General features: G+C 40.3%; 1 protein-coding gene across 2 annotated transcripts; it reads right to left on the bottom strand.

Moving 5' to 3' along the window:
* Positions 1-148: 148 nt before the first annotated feature.
* On the bottom strand, positions 149-22,154 carry LOC117897529 (tyrosine-protein phosphatase corkscrew). Of its 2 annotated transcripts, XM_034806460.1 has the most exons (10): positions 21,982-22,154; positions 20,887-21,074; positions 20,705-20,831; positions 3,737-3,899; positions 2,862-3,041; positions 2,624-2,741; positions 1,628-2,556; positions 1,463-1,553; positions 1,201-1,390; positions 149-1,126 (listed from the first exon to the last, which is right to left on the bottom strand). In XM_034806460.1, the coding sequence occupies exons 1-10, from the start codon at positions 21,993-21,995 to the stop codon at positions 532-534; spliced, it is 2,595 nt and encodes an 864-aa protein (XP_034662351.1). In that variant the 5' UTR covers positions 21,996-22,154; the 3' UTR covers positions 149-531. The 2 variants fall into 2 exon arrangements, with proteins under 2 accessions (XP_034662351.1, XP_034662343.1); XM_034806452.1 differs by lacking the exons at positions 20,705-20,831; positions 20,887-21,074; positions 21,982-22,154 and adding an exon at positions 11,546-12,432.
* Between the last annotated feature and the right edge of the window lie 97 nt (positions 22,155-22,251).

The raw sequence follows: 22,251 nt of genomic DNA, 5'->3' as shown, positions 1-22,251 counted from the left end.
ACATATTTCAATTTGCATGTACATTTGTACATATGTATGCACATACACATGTACATACATACATACCTCGAAATTGGAGTTTCTTTTCTTGTTCCTCTTAAACATCTACTACATAAATATGCCTTCTCAGGGACGGGGATTTTACTGTGCAGGAAAGTAATTTTTTGAGGACATCAGTTTTTAATGGGAAAGGGGGTGTGGGGGCAGGGACACTTACAACGTAGGGCGAGAAAATTAAATAGAAATACATACAAACATACATACAAATATAACTAATAATTACACACGAATTAAAAAAAAACTATATAAACTTAAAAATATTACAAAAAAAATCAACACACACACACTAGTGTACGTACATTAGTAAAACGATTAAAAGGGGGTGGGGGGCGACATTCTGTGCGCGTCTTGTGTGGGTTGGTGCGGGCGTAGGACGCTATCAGCGGTCTTCGATTGGTGACGTTCGTTTTTGGCTGTCTATTGCGATAGCATTTACGATTTTCCGGGCACGAGGATTCAGAAATTCATTTGTCATGTTTTTCGCGGCGGCGGCGTCGGTGGCGCAGTTCCGGACAGCGACGCGGACACAGGTGCCGAATGAGCCTGAGACGCAGCGGTATAGGAAGACACATGGTTCGGCTGGCGTGGTCCGATCATGTCTTTGGGAATGTTTTTGTATTTTGCTGACGCCTGCTCGTCGCGTTGGTGTTGCTGCTGCTTCAGCGATTCGCTGTAAAAGTGCGACTTGCGCAGGCCTATTCCGAGGCCGCCCAGTAGGCCATTCAGGTTGCCGTTGCTGCTGTTACCGCTGCTGCAGATGCTGCTGCTTCCACTGCCGGTGCCGCTCCCACTGCCACTGCCACTGCTGCTGCTGCTGCTGTTGTTGTTGTTGTTGTGGTGGCTGACCGATACCGGCAGCGGGGGCTGCTGCTTGGAGACGTGTTTGTTTCCGGCCATACCAATGCCTATCGTCATGCCCAGTGGCTCCGCTGTCGGCATCAGAGCAGCTCCTGATCCTGCTCCCACTCCAGGCGTCGTTGGTGCTTTGCTGGCCACTAAGCTTATGCTAGATAGCGCTGGGGGTAATGGAGATCTTTGTGAATCGTTGCCAATCTCCCCCGTGTACCTGGATCAATAAGGAGAGAGATTCTCTTTAGTAAATGTTCACCGGATTTATGCTCCAGCTTCATGGACACTCACTTGATGTTGGTGTACTCCCGGCCGACCTGGAGGCTCTGCTCCTCGGCCCGCTTGCGGGCGATCAGCGTCTGGATGTAGTGCTGCACCGCGTAGTAAACGAACTTGTACTGCGCCTCCGTCTGGACCAGGCCCGATCGCTGGGACCGCACCATTTGAATGGTGCGCTGGATGTCTATTTCTGTGTCCAGTCCTGGGTATAGAGGCATGCAAACGGAATTAGTTGTGGCCTTGCTGAAGGGCAATATCCATGTATATGGCTTACCGTTACGCACGATCTGATCCAGTATCATGTCGATCACGATGAAGGTACCCGTGCGTCCGATGCCCGCCGAGCAGTGTACACAGATGGGACCCTGCCGAAGAGAGAGATAGCGAGAGTGATATACATAGCTGTGTATCTTCATGAATAGTTGCTTATTTTACTTACCGGCTTTTCGCCGGCCTGGGCCAGATTGCTCTGCTTCGTATTGACGTCCTGCAGAAAGTTGAGAACACAGCCAGGGTCTGCTGGGACACCGTGGTCGGGCCAGACCTGGAAGTGGTAGTGGTAGATGCGCCGCTGTGGCTGCTCCCGCCAGGACACGAGGAACTCGCGAAGCGTGTAGTCGCTGGTGGAGTTCTCCGAGACGCACTGAATGCGCGCGGACCCGAACTGCTCGCACTTGCCCTCGTCCGGCCAGTAGCGGGCGCACTTTTCTTTGCCGCGCTCGTACTCCTTGGTGGTCATTACAATGACGCGCGTGTTCTCCTGGCACACCATGTTCCAAAAGTCCGTCACCGTGTTCACCTGCTGCGTCAGCAGGCACCCCTGTGTGGCGATATACGTCTTTAAAATCTCCCGCTCGCGCTCCCTTTCCCTCTCCCGCTCCCCTATCGTCATAGATCCCACGTAAGTCGTTTCTCCGGAGTGCTTCTGTTTCAATAGCCCAGCTAGGCAGCCGGAATTGCCACCAGTCTGGAGAGTGGGGGTCCCCGGAGCCGGAGCCGGACTCCCGTTCATGCCGCAACTCCCCCCAATGCCGTTGGCGGAGAGGGGCGAGGACTCGTTACGCTTGTGCTTGTTGAGGGAGTCGGATTTTCGGGTGCAGGTGGCGCAGTTGGTGTAGGGCAGCGTGGCGGACTTGACTGCGCACTGGACGCAGGTCTTGTTCAGCAGTTGGCAGTTAGGGCAGCTGCGCTGTGTCTGGGCGGCAGTGCAAGCGGGGCACGAAGGAACCGAGCTATTGAGGCTCTCCGATGAGCTGCTCATGTTGTTCAGGTCGCCGTCAGTAGGTAATCGGATGTAGTTGGCATTGATGTACTCCGCCCCAGCCACGCTGTGCTCGACGTCCAGCAGCTTCACCCTCGTGTGATCATCTGTGGGATGGACAGAACGAGTTTTAAATTATTATTCAGAGGGGGAATTTATTGAATGTGCACTTACATGGCAATATGTTGCGGTAGCGGTTCTTCAGCCGGTTCTCCGATTTGTAGCCCTCGTTTCGGGAGAAAGTGTTCCGACTGTCCTGCTGCAGAGACTCAAACTCCTCCCAGAAGCCGCCCTGCAGGTTCAAAAATATCTCCATAAATATTTACATATGTATGTATGTACATATGTATGTATGTACATGTGTATGTATGTGTTTATGATGCATTCTCCTCAGCTGCTAACCAGGACTCACCTTGACCAACTGTTCCACACGGGCATTGATTCCGGCTGCCGTGATGCGGGTGGCGTTGAAGGGCTGCCGCAGGTGCACCACCGTTCCGCACGTCTCCACCATTGGATTACGCTTGTAGTGCTCGATCAGCTCCGAGAGTGTTCCAAAAGATTCCCCTCCGCCCACGTCGTACTTCTTGTCCTGCAAAACAGGGGATGAAGCAATGAATTCAGTGCAACGTCATGAAAGTATTGGCTAATATAAACCCAAACGTGACTGCAATGTCGAACAGAAAAAATGGCAAAAATGGCGAATACATACATACATATATGAAAAGGCCAATTTCGCATGTAAATGGAATAATTACAACAGCGCGGAGACAATAGCAGCCAGGGGGGTTTTTGGTTTTTTATACCCGGTACTCGAAGACTACATAGGGTATACTGTATTTGTGCGTGAAAGTGGATGCGTTACATAGCACACGTTTTCGACGCCAATAAGTATACATATGTACATATGTATGTATATGTAAGTACATACATATGTACATATATTCCCTCCTCGTTTTTTAAAAAATGGACATACATACATTCATACATATGTACATATCCATTTAAAATGCATACATACATACATAAATATGTATGTACATAAGTATGCATGTAAATATATGAAATAGTTTTACGATGTACATATGTACATATGTATATACCCCACGAAAGTCGTTTCTCCGGAGTGCTTCTGTTTCAATAGCCCAGCTAGGCAGCCGGAATTGCCACCAGTGTGGAGAGTGGGGGTCCCCGGAGCCAGACTCCCGTTCATACCGCATATGTACATACATACATACATATGTATGTATGTATGGATGTATGTGAATACAAATGTACGTAACATACCTGCCATCGAATCATGACATGTGTTACTTTGTCGTCCGTTCGAACGGAGAGAACGAAATCACCAGGTTTGCTTTGAGATTCACGGACAAGAAAAGAACCATTCTTGCCCCGCTCCAGTATCAATTTTTCCGCTTCTTTGCCAGAAAGATTTCCGTGAAACCATCTGAAACGACAAACAAGCGACAAATTCAATGATTATGTATGTATGTATGTATGTACATATGTACATATGTATATTTATCATTATTAGGATCGGAGAATCAGAATATGCGCGTGCTCTAACTAAATACATAGTACATATATTTACTTAGGAATGTCGCATCCACTGCTCCGACTCGGCTGAGCCACTAACTGACTGAGAGTCTGATTGTTTGACTGTTTTAGCGTGCCAGCTTCACGGAGTGCCTGACCAGCGACTACATACATGTATGTACATACATATATATATATATGTATATATATATATATATGTACATATATACGTGCGCGCTCGAATAGCAATTACAAACTATACTCTCGCCTTTATAAGAGGGGTGCAAATGCGGAAAATACTAACACCTCCGACAGCAGCAGAAACTATAGCTACATATGTACAACGTAGTAGGAACCAGGCGGCAAAATATGTATGTATGTATGTACATATGTATGTATGTATGTACATATGTATGTATGTATGTACATATGTAGAACGCAGATCTGTAGCTACAATATGTACATACATTCGTACATACATACATGCATATGTATGTATGTACATATACGTTTGTATTAACGGAAGTGAAGACATCAATCGATTGTCCTCAAGGAGTTTCCAATTTGGGGTCATACATACATACATATGTACATACAATAAAATATGTCATCCAGTCAACGAGCGAGACAACTACTCATGTATTATGTACTATATGGCAGCATAGAAGTGCTCAGCGTCGCCAATATACATATGAATGTATATAAATATGTATGTGTTTATGTACATATGTAATCCCTCGCCCCTCTAGCCATAATATATGTATTAACTGCTTTTGCTTGCTAAATCAATTCATCTTCCGCGTGTCTGTGTGTGTGTGTGTTTCTGTCTCTGTACTATTAATAGAATTCATGTAGAAACAATTAACATTACATTAGAGAGTTTCATACATATGTACAATTCCGTGCATTTCAATGCTGTTTTGTTCTGTATCCCTATCTCGCTCTGTTTTTTCAGCTTGTTACAGATTCAAGGTGGCCTCCAACAGTAAACGCAAGCTCGGGCGGCGGGTTTAAATTAAACAAATGAAAAGTCATTCATTTTTTGCAAAACGGAAGTTTAAATCAATTTAAAGCAGCTCAAAGTTTTCATGTACTGCTTGGAAACTCGACTCCCGGAATGGTAGAAACATGAACCACAATGGAACTGTACTGATTCGACCCGAGCAGAGTGAGTGCTGTGACATGTACATAAATACATAGATAAATATGTACACACATACATATGTACATACAGTTGTGTTCAATGAAATAGTAGTGCCGCGCCACACAATTTTCACAACTATTTTTGAGACCCTTCTAGTCTTTCGAATTGAGCAAGTGATACCTTTTTGGAAAGCCTGAAATGTACACATTATAACCCAGAAAGAATTCTGGAACATTTGCATTCCATCTTCTTGTTTTACATGACTTTAGAAAAAACCCATGAAAAATGCTGTTCAATAAAATAGTAGTGCTGGGTGCAAAAATTAAAAAAAAATTTAAAAACAATTTAATTCAATTCAAAAAAGTTACCATCAGTAAGCTTAATTTATATATTGAATATTTTGATGAAAGAAATGTTTGAATATAACGGTACTTTTGTTTTTGGAGCGTAGAAGTAATCATTGAACGGTCCAATATGGGAGACTTAAGAGTTAGACTAAAAACTAAAATCAGGAGGTATAACGGAATTCAAAACTAATTTGAATGTGCTTTTACTGTTACATTAAATAGTTTAAACTAAAAGAAGCACCCTGAAAAATGATTTTTTATGCGAAAAAATTGTCTTTTAGTAGATGGTCGAAGATGGTTGAAGGCAAGACCAAGGTCTTCAATATCCTCAAAAGTTATGAAAACAATTTTATATCGCTCTGAAAGTGTTTTGATAGTTAATACACGACTGATTACACATTATTTAGTTGCAAGAGGTCCCCGGAAGCTACGAGTTTGAGAATAAAAGCACATGGGTACACGGCTCATGTTTTGAAAAATGAGGACATGAGGCATGTGGACTGGGCCGTGTCACAGTCCGAAAAATACTTTTGACAGATGAGTGTAAAGTTGTTTTGTATGGTAAGGAAGATTCAAAAGAATATGTTTGGCGTTCACAGATATCTGATAACTGCCCAAATTCTAGAAAAAAACAACATTGTGCATGTTGGGTTGACCCTTAAGAGCTACAGCCCATATAAACTCTTACTTCCTAGCCTTGTATTGACGTATTTCATAAAGTGGTGTGTGCAATAAAACTTTTTAATACAATACAGTAATATTACTATTGAAAAATGCCTCGCAAAAAAATCTATCAACAAGATAATGATCTGAAACACGCAAGAAAGCTCGCTAGGAATGGAATTTTATCCGAAAAGGTCGACACTTTTCCATGTCTAGCTCAGTCTGTAGACCAAAATCCCAACGAAATCTTATTGTGGAATGTGAAATGTGTAATTATGATTATAATTCCGACAACTAGAGCCAAGTTGGGCAAGTGGTTTTACAATTATAGTCTCAGATCCTAATTAAGCTTTGGACAGTACCTTATTTACACATGCCAGTTTGGAGAAGGGCCATAGTGAAAACAAATTTGATTAAAAACTACATATTAAACCTCAAGAAACATATAGAACATAAAACATATGCATTAATTCAAATTTCGTTTTTTATTTCGATTTTCTAAAAAAAAACTACTATTTTATTGAACAGCATTTTTCATGGGTATTTTTCTAAAGTCATGTAAAACAAGAAGATGGAATGCAAATGTTCCAGGATTCTTTCTGGGTTATAATGTGTACTTTTCAGGCTTTCCAAAAAGGTATCACTTGTTCAATTCGAAAGACTGGAAGGGTCTCAAAAATAGTTGTGAAAATTGTGTGGCGCGGCACTACTATTTCATTGAACACAACTGTATGTATGTACATATTTTAAAAGCTTTTAACAGAATAGCCAATCGTCAACTGCCTGAATAAACTGCAATGTTAAGTAACATTCCTACCTCTCTAAACGGTCGAGATGATGAAGATCCATGTTTTTATGCATGTAAGTAAATACATACATATGTACATATGTATGTACACAAGAGTGTGGATATACATACATATAAATATGTACATAAAAATGTAAATGCATATGTATGTACATACATTGGTACATACACGTAAAGCTAGCTGTCAGCTGAGTTGGAAGGTGATATGATAGCTCTAGCCCCGTCTGTTTCTATTAGTTTACATATTTACATATATACATACATACACACATACGATGTACATATGTATTATCTTAATCTTTTGCATAAACAGGCAGGTTCCGGTTTTCACTTTTGCAATGGTAGTAATGTCAATAGTATGTCAATTCATTCTTTTGCGACTAGGATTAAACATTTTGTATATGTATGTATATACAGTATGTACATATATTTACATACATATGTACATATGTACATACTTATGTATGTATATCTAACGCTGATGGTAAATATCAGCTTACTCTCGGCTGACAGCGATGGTAGCACTGTGCGCACTTGAACAACACTTTTTTCATGATTAAGCTCTGGATTGATCTGATCCTCTTTTAATCTGCGCATGTTTGTTCAGTTATATTTCTGTTGATCTTTACTTTTAGCATTGCGACGATAACACACTAAAAATCCATATTTCAACGGCCGTCAACTTGATTTAAATCGGGCCGACTGACTGGCGAGTGAGTAAATGGCTATCGACACAGATACCCAGCTGCACACGAGTAGTATGCACCTGCATACATACATATGTACATATACATATATCTAGATGTCTACGTACTTGATTTATGTAGATATATATGTAAGTATGTAAACATACATATCTTCAAGAACGTCAGTGAATTTCTCAACTTTTTGCATCACTTACAGTTACACCTACAGTGGCATAAGAAGCGACAACGACAACAATGTTTAAATGCCAGGAAAGCTTCGGGCCATTCATGAAAGCACCGCCTAAGGTCAACAAATAGATGTCATATACATATTTATTTAATAACTAAATACATAAAAAAACGAGGAGGAACGTTGTGGGTCGCCTTCGAAAACGACTCAACTTTTATACCCGGTAACCAGCATGTACATATGTATGTGTATGTCTGTTTGTATCAATTTACGTATGTATGTATATATGTACATACATGTAGTACATCTAACCTTTATTTTGGGATCTGATAGAAAAGGTCATTCTCTACGTAACTGCGATTTTGGTTACCTCGTATCTTCCCAATTGTGGATGGCAGAGATTTTCGTCCTTTGTGGGGCACTTGTACAGTGTGTTATCACAGAAGTCTGGATCTAAAATTTCGTCTCTGTAGCTCTTAAGGTTCGTTTAGACGCTAAGTCTGAATCGCGTAGAGCTTTCATGTACGTGAGGAATCATGATTTGTTCACACGTTGAATCATTTGGCATGAATCGTGGATCATAGCTGAGGGCAGAACGAGAGACCCATAGCCGAAAAGCTCCGCGCGTATGATTTGCGAAAATATCTAAATCGATTTGATATTCTGATCATTTGATCATTGAGATTGTATTCGTGAAATGAGATTGTGAGCATTACACGTTCATCGCAGCTTTATAGTCTCTGAGATCTAGGCGACAGACAAGACGGACGGACGGACGGACAGACGGACAGATAGACATGGCTATATCGACTCGACTGTTGATGCTGATCAAGAATATATGTATGTACATATGTGTACATACACTTTATAGGGTCGGAAACGTTTCCTTCTGTGCGTTACGCACATTGTTCCGCCCACAAATACAATATACCCTATTAACTTTTCGAGTAGCGGGTATAAAAACACATAAATACACACGTACAAACAGTATGTAAATCGTGAATCTTAGTATGAATATATTGCTCTTAATATAATTTTCTGACTTTTGTCACAGGTTTACTTTTTAAGTGTGCCAACGCACCTCGAAAGGCGTCAGAGAAACGGGCTGCTGGGAGGGGCAACAAGAGAGTGACGTCGAGCTGAAGCCGGCTTACCTTCATTTAATCAGCTCTAACAGTGGCACTGACTGAAGGGGCACTCGCGCACGCTATAGTCAAAAACTTTTCTAAATGCTCCGGTGCGCTCGCCTTTATAATAACCAAGAGCCAGCCTCGGAAAAAGTTCATGGAGTAGAAATGCCAGCTGCAGTCACACTTCTTGAGGTTGGGAGAGCTTTCTGTGGGTTTTCTCTCTAGAAGCCCTTTCATTTCCACAGAATATTTTCCAGTCAGCCCAACGAACTAATCTGCACAGCTAAGACTAGGTTTGACTTAAAAACCAATTATGAAAACCTTTAATCAGAGGAGTTGGGTATTGATGCTGATCAAGAATGCATGCATACATACACACATATATGCATGTACATCTGTACATATGTATATACATACATATGTATGTATGTACATATATTCTTTATGGGGCCGGAAACGTTTCCTTCTATGCGTTACAAATGTACATGCATACGTACATACATACATATGTACATACATCCACAAATAAAATATGTACTTACATATGTACCCCTTTTACGCTTCGAGCACCGGGTATTGCTATCGTCAGGAAAACAAAAATTTCGAGATAACCTCATCAAAATCTTTTGAAAATAAAAAATAAAAATTTAAACATAGGCCAGACAAACCAATAAGACAATTTAATAGGACACATGGCATGCATGTACATTGTATGTATGCATATAGTAAGTACACATGCATATACATATATGTATGTATGAGTACATAGGTAAATTCTGGGGAAATATACGAGTTCAACCATTCTTAGATAACCCACAAGTAAAGACAAAGAGAGTCAGAGACCGAGACTAAAATAAAGATAAGTAGCGAAAAGGAATGTGGGACGGATTACTGACACAGGCTAAACATTTTGATAGCCATAGATAAGAGATGTCTCCACAACAGAGTTCCACCGATGATTCTTGGATAGAGCACAACCTCATATTAACACTGTCTGTCTGATTCGTTTTTGAAGCACATTTCTCACTAAATCCAATGTGGTACTCTAAATAAAAGAACAAATAGAAACCCAAACATATCCAATTGGATAAGAGAGTGGGGAGGGAAGACGAGAAACAAAAATGTGGTCAGATTCAATAGCTGTAAGAATATAAATGGCTGTCACTTATTCGCCTCTCCACCACTCCACCGTGAGCTCTCGTACATACTTATTAGATTGTAAATTGGCGACTTTTCCCCTCTCTGTGGCTTATGTACATACATATGTGTGTTGTTTTTGTTTTTGTTGTTTTTGTTCAATGTTGTCTGTAAATATTTACTCAATTTGCGTGGCAATTTTGAGCACATGACAATTTGCGTTGTGATATTTATGTGTTTTGGTTTTTGTTTTGAGCGTCAACTCAATGTGATGGGCTGCCTTATTAGGGTTAATGCTAATGAGGGGAGATTGCCCTAAGAGTCTCGACTCTTTTGATACTCCGCTCACATATCCACATCCGCAGATGAATGAGATGAGGGAATGTCGCATTTGATTTTATATTTTTCTGAATTGGTACTGCTTTGGTTAAATATACATATGTATGTATGTATGTACATATGTACTTGTATCTTTCCTGCCACACTCATTCATTTTTGCTTTATTCATAAACATACATATGTACATAGCTTGATGACCGTTCTTTGTTCTGTGCAAACTCTATCATGAGCTACCCTACCTCAATTCACTTTTATTTCATTTCCCTCAATTCCATTATTCCTTTTCTCAGATCTAATGGACTTCTTTGATTTAAAATCCTGATTTCCATTTTTATACCCGGTACTCGAAAAGTAAATAGGGTATATTGTATTTGTGCACAAGGTGGATTTACGGCTAGTTCTCAGAGACTATAAGAGCTAGAACCCCCAATTTTGCGTTTAGATTGCTGTATGCTCACACTGAAACCATTCCATTCCGGCGGGAAGAACTACATATATTAATCAGATCACCGAATTGGGATCAGATTGGATCATTATTATAGCAAGAATGAAGAAATTAATTTGCAGTGGCAAAACCTACCCCGTCCAGCAGCTCTTTTTATTTTTTGCACATTCTCTCATACACACTCTGCTTCGTGTAGTGTGCGGCTCCAGGGGAGGGAGAGCGTGTTGGCGTGCGAAGTGATGTACATATGTATGTAGATGTAAATGACAAATGTCAAGTGTTACATTTGGAAAAAAAAAAACCACTAAGGTACAGATGTACTGACTGAGTACCGGGTATAAAAGTTGTGACGCGTAAAAAACGTCCCTTCTCGTTTTTTCTTTCTTTTAAGTTCATTGAACGATTGGTTGATTGAATTGCCCCTGCTTTTATGCTTTCATGCTTTTCACATTTCAAACCTCTTCGAGCGCTTAGTCTTACACCGCTTTGATTAGCTTTAATCCAGCTTAAACTACTTTGAATAGACCAAATCGACTATGAGACTATGAGGTATCTGCATGTTCGTATCTCTCAGTTCTGTCCTCCCCCACTTTGAGAATCATTAAAATTAACTTTCGCACGCGCCTTAAATAAGTTAATCGTGTTTCACAGGCCTTTTCCGCACTTACGTGTATCCGTAAAGTTGGACGCGCATGTTGGCCAGCAGCGCTAGGGTGCTGGCGGAGCAAGTCCCACTGCCGAAGCCCGACGGAAAATCGGGAGGTGTGGTCGACCAGGAGGTGGGTGTGGCCGGATAGGAGGCCGCCGCATATGGTGGGGTGAGTCGGTGCAGGGACTCGGTAGATGTGGAAGCAGAGGGCGCGGATGAGGCCTGGGCCGAGACCGGTCGGCGTCTAATTAGCTGACGGTGGTTGTTCTCATTGCCATTTATGATCAGGGCCAGCTCATCGTGGCTCATGCAGTCGCGACTCCCCGTTGTAGTGCTTGCTGTGATCGTTGTTACTGTTGCTGGTGCTGGTGTTGGGGCAGGTGCTGGTGCTGGTGCTGGTGGTGTGGCTGCCTTTGACTTTCGGCCCTTGCCTGACTTAGACTTAAGTCTATCTCTGCCCCTCTCCCTGTTCCTATCGCCGTCTTCGCATTTTCCAGCACTTCCGTAATGCGCCTGAATAGCCCGCTCGTATTCAAAGTTTCGTTTCTTATTGTCGATGTTGTTATTGTTATTGTTATTCAAATTATTATTGTTATTATTATGGCTGTAGACTTGTTTCTCTTGTAATTTTTGGTTAACAACATTTCCCAATGAGCTGGACAGCTTTTCCAAGCATTTGTTGAACAGCATCTTGCCGCGTCCTTTGAGCCTAAGCACTTTCCTTACACAAACTTAAAAAAACAGGTACACGGGAAAAAAACAACGATATTGCAATATTTAAACAGGCACTACGAATTTCCACTTTGGAACTTTGTTGGGGTGTTTGTAATTGATATTTGCATTTCTTGCTTTATGTAACTAGTTGCACACCGATATAAAACTAGAGTTCTTGATCTTGCTCATGTTTGCTTTTTTTTTGGTTTATTTAGCTTGTTTATTATTTATTTAAGTCAGTTTGATTAAGGTGAACAGTGCATGTGTTGGAATGGAGTTGTTTTATTGCACAATTTTCCTCAAAGCCAACAGTAATTTCTTCTGATATGAATCGACTTTGCTCGTTGCGGGGACTGCTAGTGCTGTAACGGTGGATGCGGATGTGGGAGCTGCTGGTGTTTCTCTGTGGGCCTCGTCCAGCCGGGTTTGTGCCGCCATCAAATGCTCAAGGACAAATGTGGCCGAAGGCATAATTCGTGGCAGCAAATACACTTTATTGGGACTACAAAAATAAGCTAATCCACTCAACTGCTTGAACGATCTTTATACAACGAACACGATGTTTACAGTTTTTCACGTTTACTTATTGTGTCAGCTTATTGCGTGTTGTGCGTGTGATGCTAAGCCGTTGAACCGCAACTCGAGAATGAAGCTCCAGCTGCTGGGTATAAAGCTTTTTGACTCGTTCTTGAAGGTGTCTCTGCTGCTTTACGCTGCGACCTCTCTCTCTCTCTCTCTCTCTCTCTGGTTCTCTTTGTCTTTGCAGTTGGAGATCGCTTGAATTGAGTTGAGTGTTCTAACCGCTCGTAAACGGGCTTGCGTATGAATGAATCTCCCCATTTAAATTTAAATTTTCGCTGCGCGGCCTAACCCTACCTTATCCACAGCTCCCAATACCCATGACGCTGCTTGTTTTCCTGATATTACGAATTGTTGCTTATTGGCATCTTATTCCCGATACTCGGGATGTGCGTAACAACCAGAAGGAAGCGTTTTCTACCCCATAAAGTGTGTGGCATATTCTTGATCAGCAACATTAGTCGAGTCGATATACATACGTACATATGTACATATGTAGCTTAGTCGACCCGTCTATCGTTGCAGATCCTCGTCTAGAAGTCAGGGATTATAAAAGCTAGAGCAACCAAATGTTGTATCCAGAGTCCTATGGCTCCTATCCTCTTTCGTCCCACAAAGGACGGCTCCAATACCAAATACATCGCCTACGTATAATTGCGTATACAATTTATTTTATCAAATACATAAAACAATTACAATCCGACTGAGTATCGGGTATAAAGGTAGAGCCTCCCAACGTTCACGCTCGTTTTTATTATTAATATGCAAAACAAAGTATGTTAAGTATTTGCTTGCTTGTTGAAAGATGTCCAGACATTGTGAGTGAGAGAGAGAGTACGGAGCGCACTTATGTATGCTTTTGACTGATGACTGTCTAGCTACACAGTCTTGATGAATCACCCTCCTCGTAATCAGATTCTGAAGATACATCTATACATACATATGTACATATGATATAGATACATATGTACATATGTATGTACATGCTTCGAACGGCAAGCAGAGAATGCGAATCCAAAAATGGCACTTTCGTGATTTTTGTTGGCCTGTAAGACAAAGCTTTAAGCACAGTCCGTTGCTTGGGAGCGGAAATGAAATTGTGACGGTCGTCTTGGTAAGAAAGGAGTAGGGGGAGGGGTTGAGTTGGTGAGCGAAAGAGATGCCGCTGGTGCGCTGGCCTAGCTCTCTTACAGCAAAGACGTCAGAGGAGCGGACGTGCCACGCATTTTGTTTTCCAGCAGAATTGGACGACGTGCGACTGCCCCCGACCGATCAGAAGTGCGATCTTAGATCAACTTCCACACGTTCCAACACTCCTTCCACCACTCTAATGGCGGGTGGAATGAGCTTTTATGACACATTTGTTTTGCTGTTTTGCATCGTTTTGTCATCGGTTTTTCACTGGAAGCGAACATATGTACGTAGATATATATGTATATATGTACTTATGTACATACATACGTATGTATGCATTTGTATGAACATAAATATCCACGAAAATCATAAAGTCATTTTAGCGCAGCCCTGGTGACAGATATCGAGCCAACTTTTTTGTAAGTGAAATAAGGATAAGTATAGAAGAAAAAATTAAAAAGCAGAGAGCTTTCTTTGGTTTTGCTAAAGCTTAGCTCAAGCGCAAATAATTTCTCTGACAAGGTCCACAGAGGGCAGACAACTAAATTAAAAAAAAAACAAAAACGAGAAGGGACGTGTGAGACGCTTCTTACGCTCCACAACTTTTATACCCGGTACTTAGTGGTACATCTGTACTAAAATAAAAAATAACTGCTGCTGCACGGGGTGGGTTTAGCCACTGCAAATTATTTTCTTCATTCTGGCTATAATAATGATCCAATCTAATCCCAATTCGGTGATCTGATAGATATGGTCATTATCTACGGAATTGCGTTGTTAGATTTCTCCCATCTTGTGTGGGGGTGAAGGGGGCAGGGCTTTATTTTTGAAATACTCTGGTATATGTAAGTGTGAGCATACAGCAGTCTGCAGGCAAAATTTGGTGGCTATAGCTTTTAAAGTCTCTGAGAACCAGCCGACAAACAAGACGGACAGACGGACAGACAGATACAGTCTCGTACATTGATGCTGATCAAGAAAATATGTACTTTGTGGGGTCGCAAATGTTTCCTATTAGTTGAGAGATTGAGTAGTATTCATAGTAAGGTATTCATAGGTTTTCAACAGAAACAATAACACTGATGGACGAAATCTATCACTGAGCGCGCTGATCCAGCTGTCCTGGTATTGCTCTACTAAAATTGTGAAAAAAACATCCCCTTCGCATGATCGCATATGTACAGTTGTGTTCAATGAAATAGTAGTGCCGCGCTACACAATTTTCACAACTATTTTTGAGACCCTTCCAGTCTTTCGAATTGAACAAGTGATACATTTTTTGGAAAGCCTGAAATGTACACATTATAACCCAGAAAGAATCCTGGAACATTTGCATTCCATCTTCTTGTTTTACATGACTTTAGAAAAATACCCATGAAAAATGCTGTTCAATAAAATAGTAGTGCTAGGTGCAAGTATTAAAAAAAAATTAAAAAACAAATTAAATCAATTCAAAAAAGTTACCATCAGTAAGCTTAATTTATATATTGAATATTTTGATGAAAGAAAAGTTTGAATGTAACGGTACTTTTGTTTTTGGAGCGTAGAAGTAATCATTAAACGGTCCAATATGGGAGACTGAAGAATTAGACTAAAAACTAAAATCAGGAGGTATAATGGAATTCAAAACTAATTTGAATGTGCTTTTACTGTTATTTTAAATAGTTTAAACTAAAAGAAGCACCCTGAAAAATGATTTTTTATGCGAAAAAATTGTCTTTTAGTAGATGGTCGAAGATGGTTGAAGGCAAGACCAAGGTCTTCAATATCCTCAAAAGTTATGAAAACAATTTTATATCGCTCTGAAAGTGTTTTGATAGTTAATAGACGACTGATTACACATTATTTAGTTGCAAGAGGTCCCCGGAAGCTACGCGTTTGAGAATAAAAGCACATGGGTACACGACTCATGTTTTGAAAAATGAGGACATGAGGCAGGTGGACTGGGCCGTGTCACAGTCCGAAAAATACTTTTGACAGATGAGTGTAAAGTTGTTTTATATGGTAAGGAAGACTCAAAAGAATATGTTTGGCGTTCACAGATATCGGATAACTGCCCAAATTCTAGCAAAAAACAACATTGGGCATGTTGGGTTGACCCTTAAGAGCTACAGCCCATATAAACTCTTACTTCCTAGCCTCGTATTGGCGTATTTCATAAGATGGTGTGTGCAATCAAACGTTTTAATACAATACAGTAATATTACTATTGAAAAATGCATCACAAAAAAATCTATCAACAAGATAATGATCTCAAACACGCAAGAAAGCTCGGTAGGAATGGAATTTTGTCCGAAAAGGTCGACACTTTTCCATGTCTAGCTCAGTCTGTAGACCAAAATCTTAACGAAATCTTAATGTGGAATGTGAAATGTGTAATTATGATTATAATTCCGTGAACCAGAGCCAAGTTGGCCAAGTGGTTTAACAATTATAGTCTCAGATCCTAATTAAGCTTGGGCAGTATATTATTTACACATGCCAGGTAGGAGAAGGGCCTTAGTGAAAACAAATTTGATTAAAAACTACATATTAAACCTCAAGAAACATATAAAACATGAAACATATGCATTAATTCCACTTTCGTTTTTTATTTCGATTTTCTAAAAAAAAACTACTATTTTATTGAACAGCATTTTTCATGGGTATTTTTCTAAAGTCATGTAAAACAAGAAGATGGAATGCAAATGTTCCAGGATTCTTTCTGGGTTATAATGTGTACATTTCAGGCTTTCCAAAAATGTATCACTTGTTCAATTCGAAAGACTGGAAGTGTCTCAAAAATAGTTGTGAAAATTGTGTGGCGCGGCACTACTATTTCATTGAACACAACTGTACATATGTATTTATTGAGTATTCGCTTATTTTTCTAATGGTTTAATCATTCGATGCGATCGTTACGACCTACACTGAGTCGCAAAATATATTTTTTGTTATAAGTCTAGCTTTAGTTTAGTTTTGTAAACACTTTAGTTTTATTGGGAATGTGATTCCGGTGAGGGGGATGTACAGAAAGGTACAGTTTGCGTTGGGCAGTTGAGTAATTTAGCAATTTGCCGTCTATATAATCAGAGTCAACTCGGAGGCTGACAGCTTGATCGGGCGGATCATATAACTCACGGGGATGTTTCACTCGGCTAGTTTGGAGTCTAAACTTATCTGTCTAAGATAGGGGATAGTTTATAGATTCCCTCTGGGATCTGAATGAAACGAACGAGCGCGGACAACTGGACAGTGTGTGGGAGGAGCTGACTTACGAGTATTTTTAGTATATTTGATGATCAATTTTATTTACGTATGTATTATTATATAGAGTACCTATTTATTGCTGTTGTTGATAATTCTCGGCGTGCTGCTACCTATAATATACACACATATGTACATGTTTACATACACATACATACATACATATGTAGAAGTGAGGAGCATTTGAGTTGCGATTGAGATACAAGTATGGGAGCCATAGCTCAACGTGCGCGGCATAATTTGTTGGCCATTTGTAGGCTTGTCTTAATGGTGACAATTGAAAACAATTTGCATTTCAGGCACTTCCAATTTGGGTGGATAGTGGATGGAAGGGTAATGGGTGTTGTGGGTTGCAGTAACCTAGTAGGCGAGGCTTAATCTTGAGAATATAATTAATGATCGTCAGATTTGCTTTTCCGAGAAAGCTTAGACCGAACAACTGATCAGGTTAGAAAAACAGTCGAAGAAAGTCGCGAAACTGAAGAAACTATAAATTATCACCTGTAATTGCAACAATTAAATGAGCAAGTAAGTAAAGAGAAATATTAATAGCAGCAGCGCCTTGTCGAATAATTTTGCATTCTCATTCCAATCGGAATTCTAATTTGAGCAAAGGTCAAGATCAATCCCCATCAGGGGAACTAAATGCGAATCAATCCGAAAGGGGATTGGATTGTGAAATGCCCTGGGGAAAACTAATGAGACATCGAGAAAGTGTCCCCAACATCCGCTTTCCTCCAGAAATAACCAAGTCAACCTTTCGAATTATACCCGGTTCTCGAAGAGTTTTTCAGTGGATGTGTTACGCACAGAGAAAGCTATTCCGACCCCTTTAAGAATATGTGTCCATGATCATCAGTAGCCGAGTCAATAAAACCGTCTTGATCGTCGCTTAGTTCTAAGTGACTATAAGAGCTGGAGCACCTTCAACGCCTGGCTTTGATTTGAAAACCGAGAGAGACAGATACAATATTTTAAAATTCAAATATTTGTAGGTCAATGGGTGGAAGGGGGATAAACAGACTGAAACAATTAACATTAGACCATAACTATCGTTCGCGGCTCCTCTCTTTCTCTCTTTATGTGCATATGTATATAAGGATGAACATATTTAGGCGCGTACATACATACATATGTACATATGCATGTAACCTTGTTTTTATACCCGGTACTCGAAGAGTAAATAGAGTATATTGTATTTATGCACAAAGTGAATGTACATATGTACATACATACATACATACATACATATGTAACGCACACAAGGAAACGTTTCCGAACCCATATTCTTGATCAGCATCAATAGCCGAGTCGATTGAGCCAGAGAGCCACCAAATTTTTCATCCAGACTTCTGTATGCTCACACTGTTACAAGTGTACATATTTCAAAAATGAGCACAGCCCCCTTCCGCCCCCCGCAAAAGGGCGAAAACCTTCCAAACCTACAATTTTGAAGATAAAAGAAATGGCTACATCTGTCATCTATGTGGTACATCTACATCACATATCACCCCAACACGCCAAACACTTCTCAGCTGGCCACCCTCCCCCAGAGCCACACACTGCATGAGGCAGAAACAGTGACAACAGCAATCAAGCATAAGCAATGCTGCTGGATGGGGTTGGGGAAGCCACTGCAAATGAATCTCTTGTTTCTGGCTATAATAATGATCTGAGCTGAGCTCTACGAGTCTCTGAGAAGAAGGCGTCAAACAGGACGGACAGACAGACAGATATGAACTCAGCTATTCAGCATCAATGGAATAAAATATGTACATGTACGTTCGCCCATTTATATTATACATTTACCCTATTTACTCTTTGAGTACGGGGTATAACCAGAAATTTGAATTTTTCTCATCTCATTTTTTAAGGTCACATTTGAGGATACATATATGTACATATGTATGTACATACATACATATGTACAATGTATGTAGATACAATAACAGCCCAACCAAATGTCATTCGAGCTCATCAAATACCCCTACCCATCTTAGTTGACGTCATTCGACGTTTTAAGAGAGCAAATCAAAATGATATTTCCGGATTTAAGTGTTACTGGAAAAAACCTTCTGCAACTATAAATACACGAACTCAGGTCGCAGCGCCTTAAAAATATCCAAGCCAGCTGAGCCGACCCAGAAAACGTCACAAAGGGGCGGGGGGACAGCGGCAGTAATACTGTTAACGTCATGAACAGTAAATGACGAGACACTGTTCCCTACAGTATATGTACATACATACATATGTACTTTTATGTAGTATATGACAACAGAAAGGAGGAGCAAAAGTATTTATGCATGTACATATGTACATATGTATATGTCTGAAAACCGCAGCAGCCAGTGTGTACTCATTTTTCACTGAAAATGAATTCATATTTCTGGGTATAATAACGATCCAATGTGATCCCAATTTGGTGATCTGATAGATATGGCCATTCTCTACTGAAATGCATTTTTAGTTTTATCTTATCTTCAAAATTGTGGATGTAGAAGTTTTTCGCTCTTTGTGGGGACGCAAGGGGGAGGGCCAAAATATGTATGGTGTCTGTAGCTCTTATGGTCTCTGAGTACTAGGCGTTCATCGGGACGGACAGTAGCTATGTACATCTACTAGGCTATTGATGCTGATCATGATATACATATGTATGTATGTACATACATCAGCATACATCAAAAAACGAATAGGGACGCTTCGTACTCGTCACAACTTTTTATGTATGCAACCTTAGTGTGATAAATATGCAAAAGCGTATGTACATATGTACTACATATTTTACATTATAATTTTTTCGAGTTTAAAATTAATTCTGCATTTGAGATCTACATCTACATTAATTATTACACCAACACGCCGTTTTGGCTCGTCACCCTCCCCTAGAGCTGCACACTGCATGAGGCAGAATGACAACAATAAGCAAGCATGAGCAAAGCAGGAGACTGTAAAGTCCAATAAAAAAAAAAAAAAACGTGGACGGACTTGTGAGACGCTTCTTACTCGTCACAACTTTAATACCCGGTACTCAGTAGTACGTCTGTACCTTAGGTGTTTATTTTCAAATTTACATTTTTCCAACATTTGTTTTTATGTAAGTCATCTACGTAACGCTCTTTTACTTAGCTTACCCCCTTTGCAAATTAGTTTTCTCAATCTGGATATGATAATCCATTCTAATCCCAAATCGTAGATCTGATAAATATTGTCATCCCCTACGGAAATACATTTTTAATTTTATTTTATCTTCAAAAATTGCATATGCAATTGAAAAAAGAAAAGAAAAAGAAAAAATTGCATATGCAATGTATGTACATACATACATTTGTATTTACATATCTATGTAACCTTTTACATTTTTCGGATTTTAAATTTTTTCTACAAATGTCATCGATGTACATAACTTCTCACATAAATAAAGATTTATGTACATATGTATGTACATATGTTCATATGTACATATAGATATGCATAGATCCACACATTAAACCATACTGGGACTCACCTTTCCGTGGTGGGCTCTGCGCATATAAGCGGCTGCTTCAGCTCAATGGCCTGGCCGTTCTTCTCCTTCAGCTCCCCATTCTCCATATAATATTGTACCAGTTCCGGCAGTGTAGCAAACTTTTCACCTGAAAGGTCGGGGAAGGTTAGAAGATTCTTGTGGTATTAGGGAGGCCCACTTACCGCCATAGAGATCAAAGAAGTCGCCATTATTTTGGATTTTGATGTGTGTAACTTCGTTGCCACGGCGAACGGACAGCGTAAAGGCGCCCGGATTTGAGGAGGATAGACGTGCAAGAAACGAACCATCAAAACCTTCTTCCTGTAGTAATTTCTCAGCTTCGATGCCAGATATCGTTGGGTGGAACCATCTATGCAGGCAAACAAGGGATCATCATATTAATATAGTCATGGATTTAATTATTTACTACTGATCGTGCATATCCTGAATAATATTGTGAGTACATTTGTACATGCCATTCCATCAAACCGCATTCTCATTCCCTGCCTCAATCTCGCCTAAGAAGCGATTTGATTCGATTCGGTACCCCAAACCGTGTCATACCTGGGCCAGCCCATGATACAACTATACAAGGTGGTCTCATCGGGTGGCGTTCGGGTGTGTTCGGCTCTATTAATTTTGAGTGTCATATTAACCCCCAGTATTAAGCGTATGCGCGCTGAAAATGATTTTTCAATATTTGCAGCAAGAAAATTTTAAATATTTTTTAGAAAAATCGACTAGCCTATTCTCTTTTTATTGTAATGGGCAACTTTAAACCCCATGCCATCATAGGGTTAATTATCACACGATAGTTTCGTATCAGTCACATTTACTACGCAGACCCCTTTCACTCGCACTTACAAACAGCATAGATTTTAGAGCACTTTTCCGACGAGTCCACCTTATATAGTGGCATCATGGGCTCGCCCCATCAACAGCTGTAAGGGTAACAGTTTATTATGCTGGCCTGCTTCGTTCCCAGTAGTGATGATGGGGCGAGAAGCAATTCCTTTGCACTTTGTTGCACTTTTTAACTAAAAAAATTGTTTCTGCTTCGTTTTGTCTTTTGTATATACTTATACATATGTAAATAGGCCAGTTGGGAGCGTGTTCCGTGTATGTGTTCGAGCGTGCCTGTGAACGAATGTGTTGGTTCCTGGGCGGTGGAGACGGCGAGGGTAACGTGTGTACATATGCCATGCACACTCGTCAGTGAATGCGTGAGAGCGGGAGGGTGTGTGTGAGTATATTGTCGTATTTCTTATTGGATTTACCTTCGCGATGACATTTTCTTATTGAATGCGCACTTAAAAAATAAATTACTGATACACCAAACGAAAAAACTGAAACTTATGTCTATATGATTTGTTTAAACTTATTTTACGGTTGTATTTGGATACAAAAAAAAACCATGGATAGGCTAGGCTAGTCGTAGTGATGGGAACTATCGACAACCTTTCCTATCGATAGCTATCGGCCATAGAGCTTAGAATTTGCGTCAAACAGCACTGAAAACTGATGATATTCGTAAGAAACCGATAAGA

The sequence above is a fragment of the Drosophila subobscura genome, chromosome A (assembly GCF_008121235.1).
Source record: "Drosophila subobscura isolate 14011-0131.10 chromosome A, UCBerk_Dsub_1.0, whole genome shotgun sequence".
In the NCBI taxonomy this organism is placed as follows: domain Eukaryota; kingdom Metazoa; phylum Arthropoda; class Insecta; order Diptera; family Drosophilidae; genus Drosophila; species Drosophila subobscura.
This window is presented reverse-complemented; position numbering and strand designations above follow the sequence as displayed.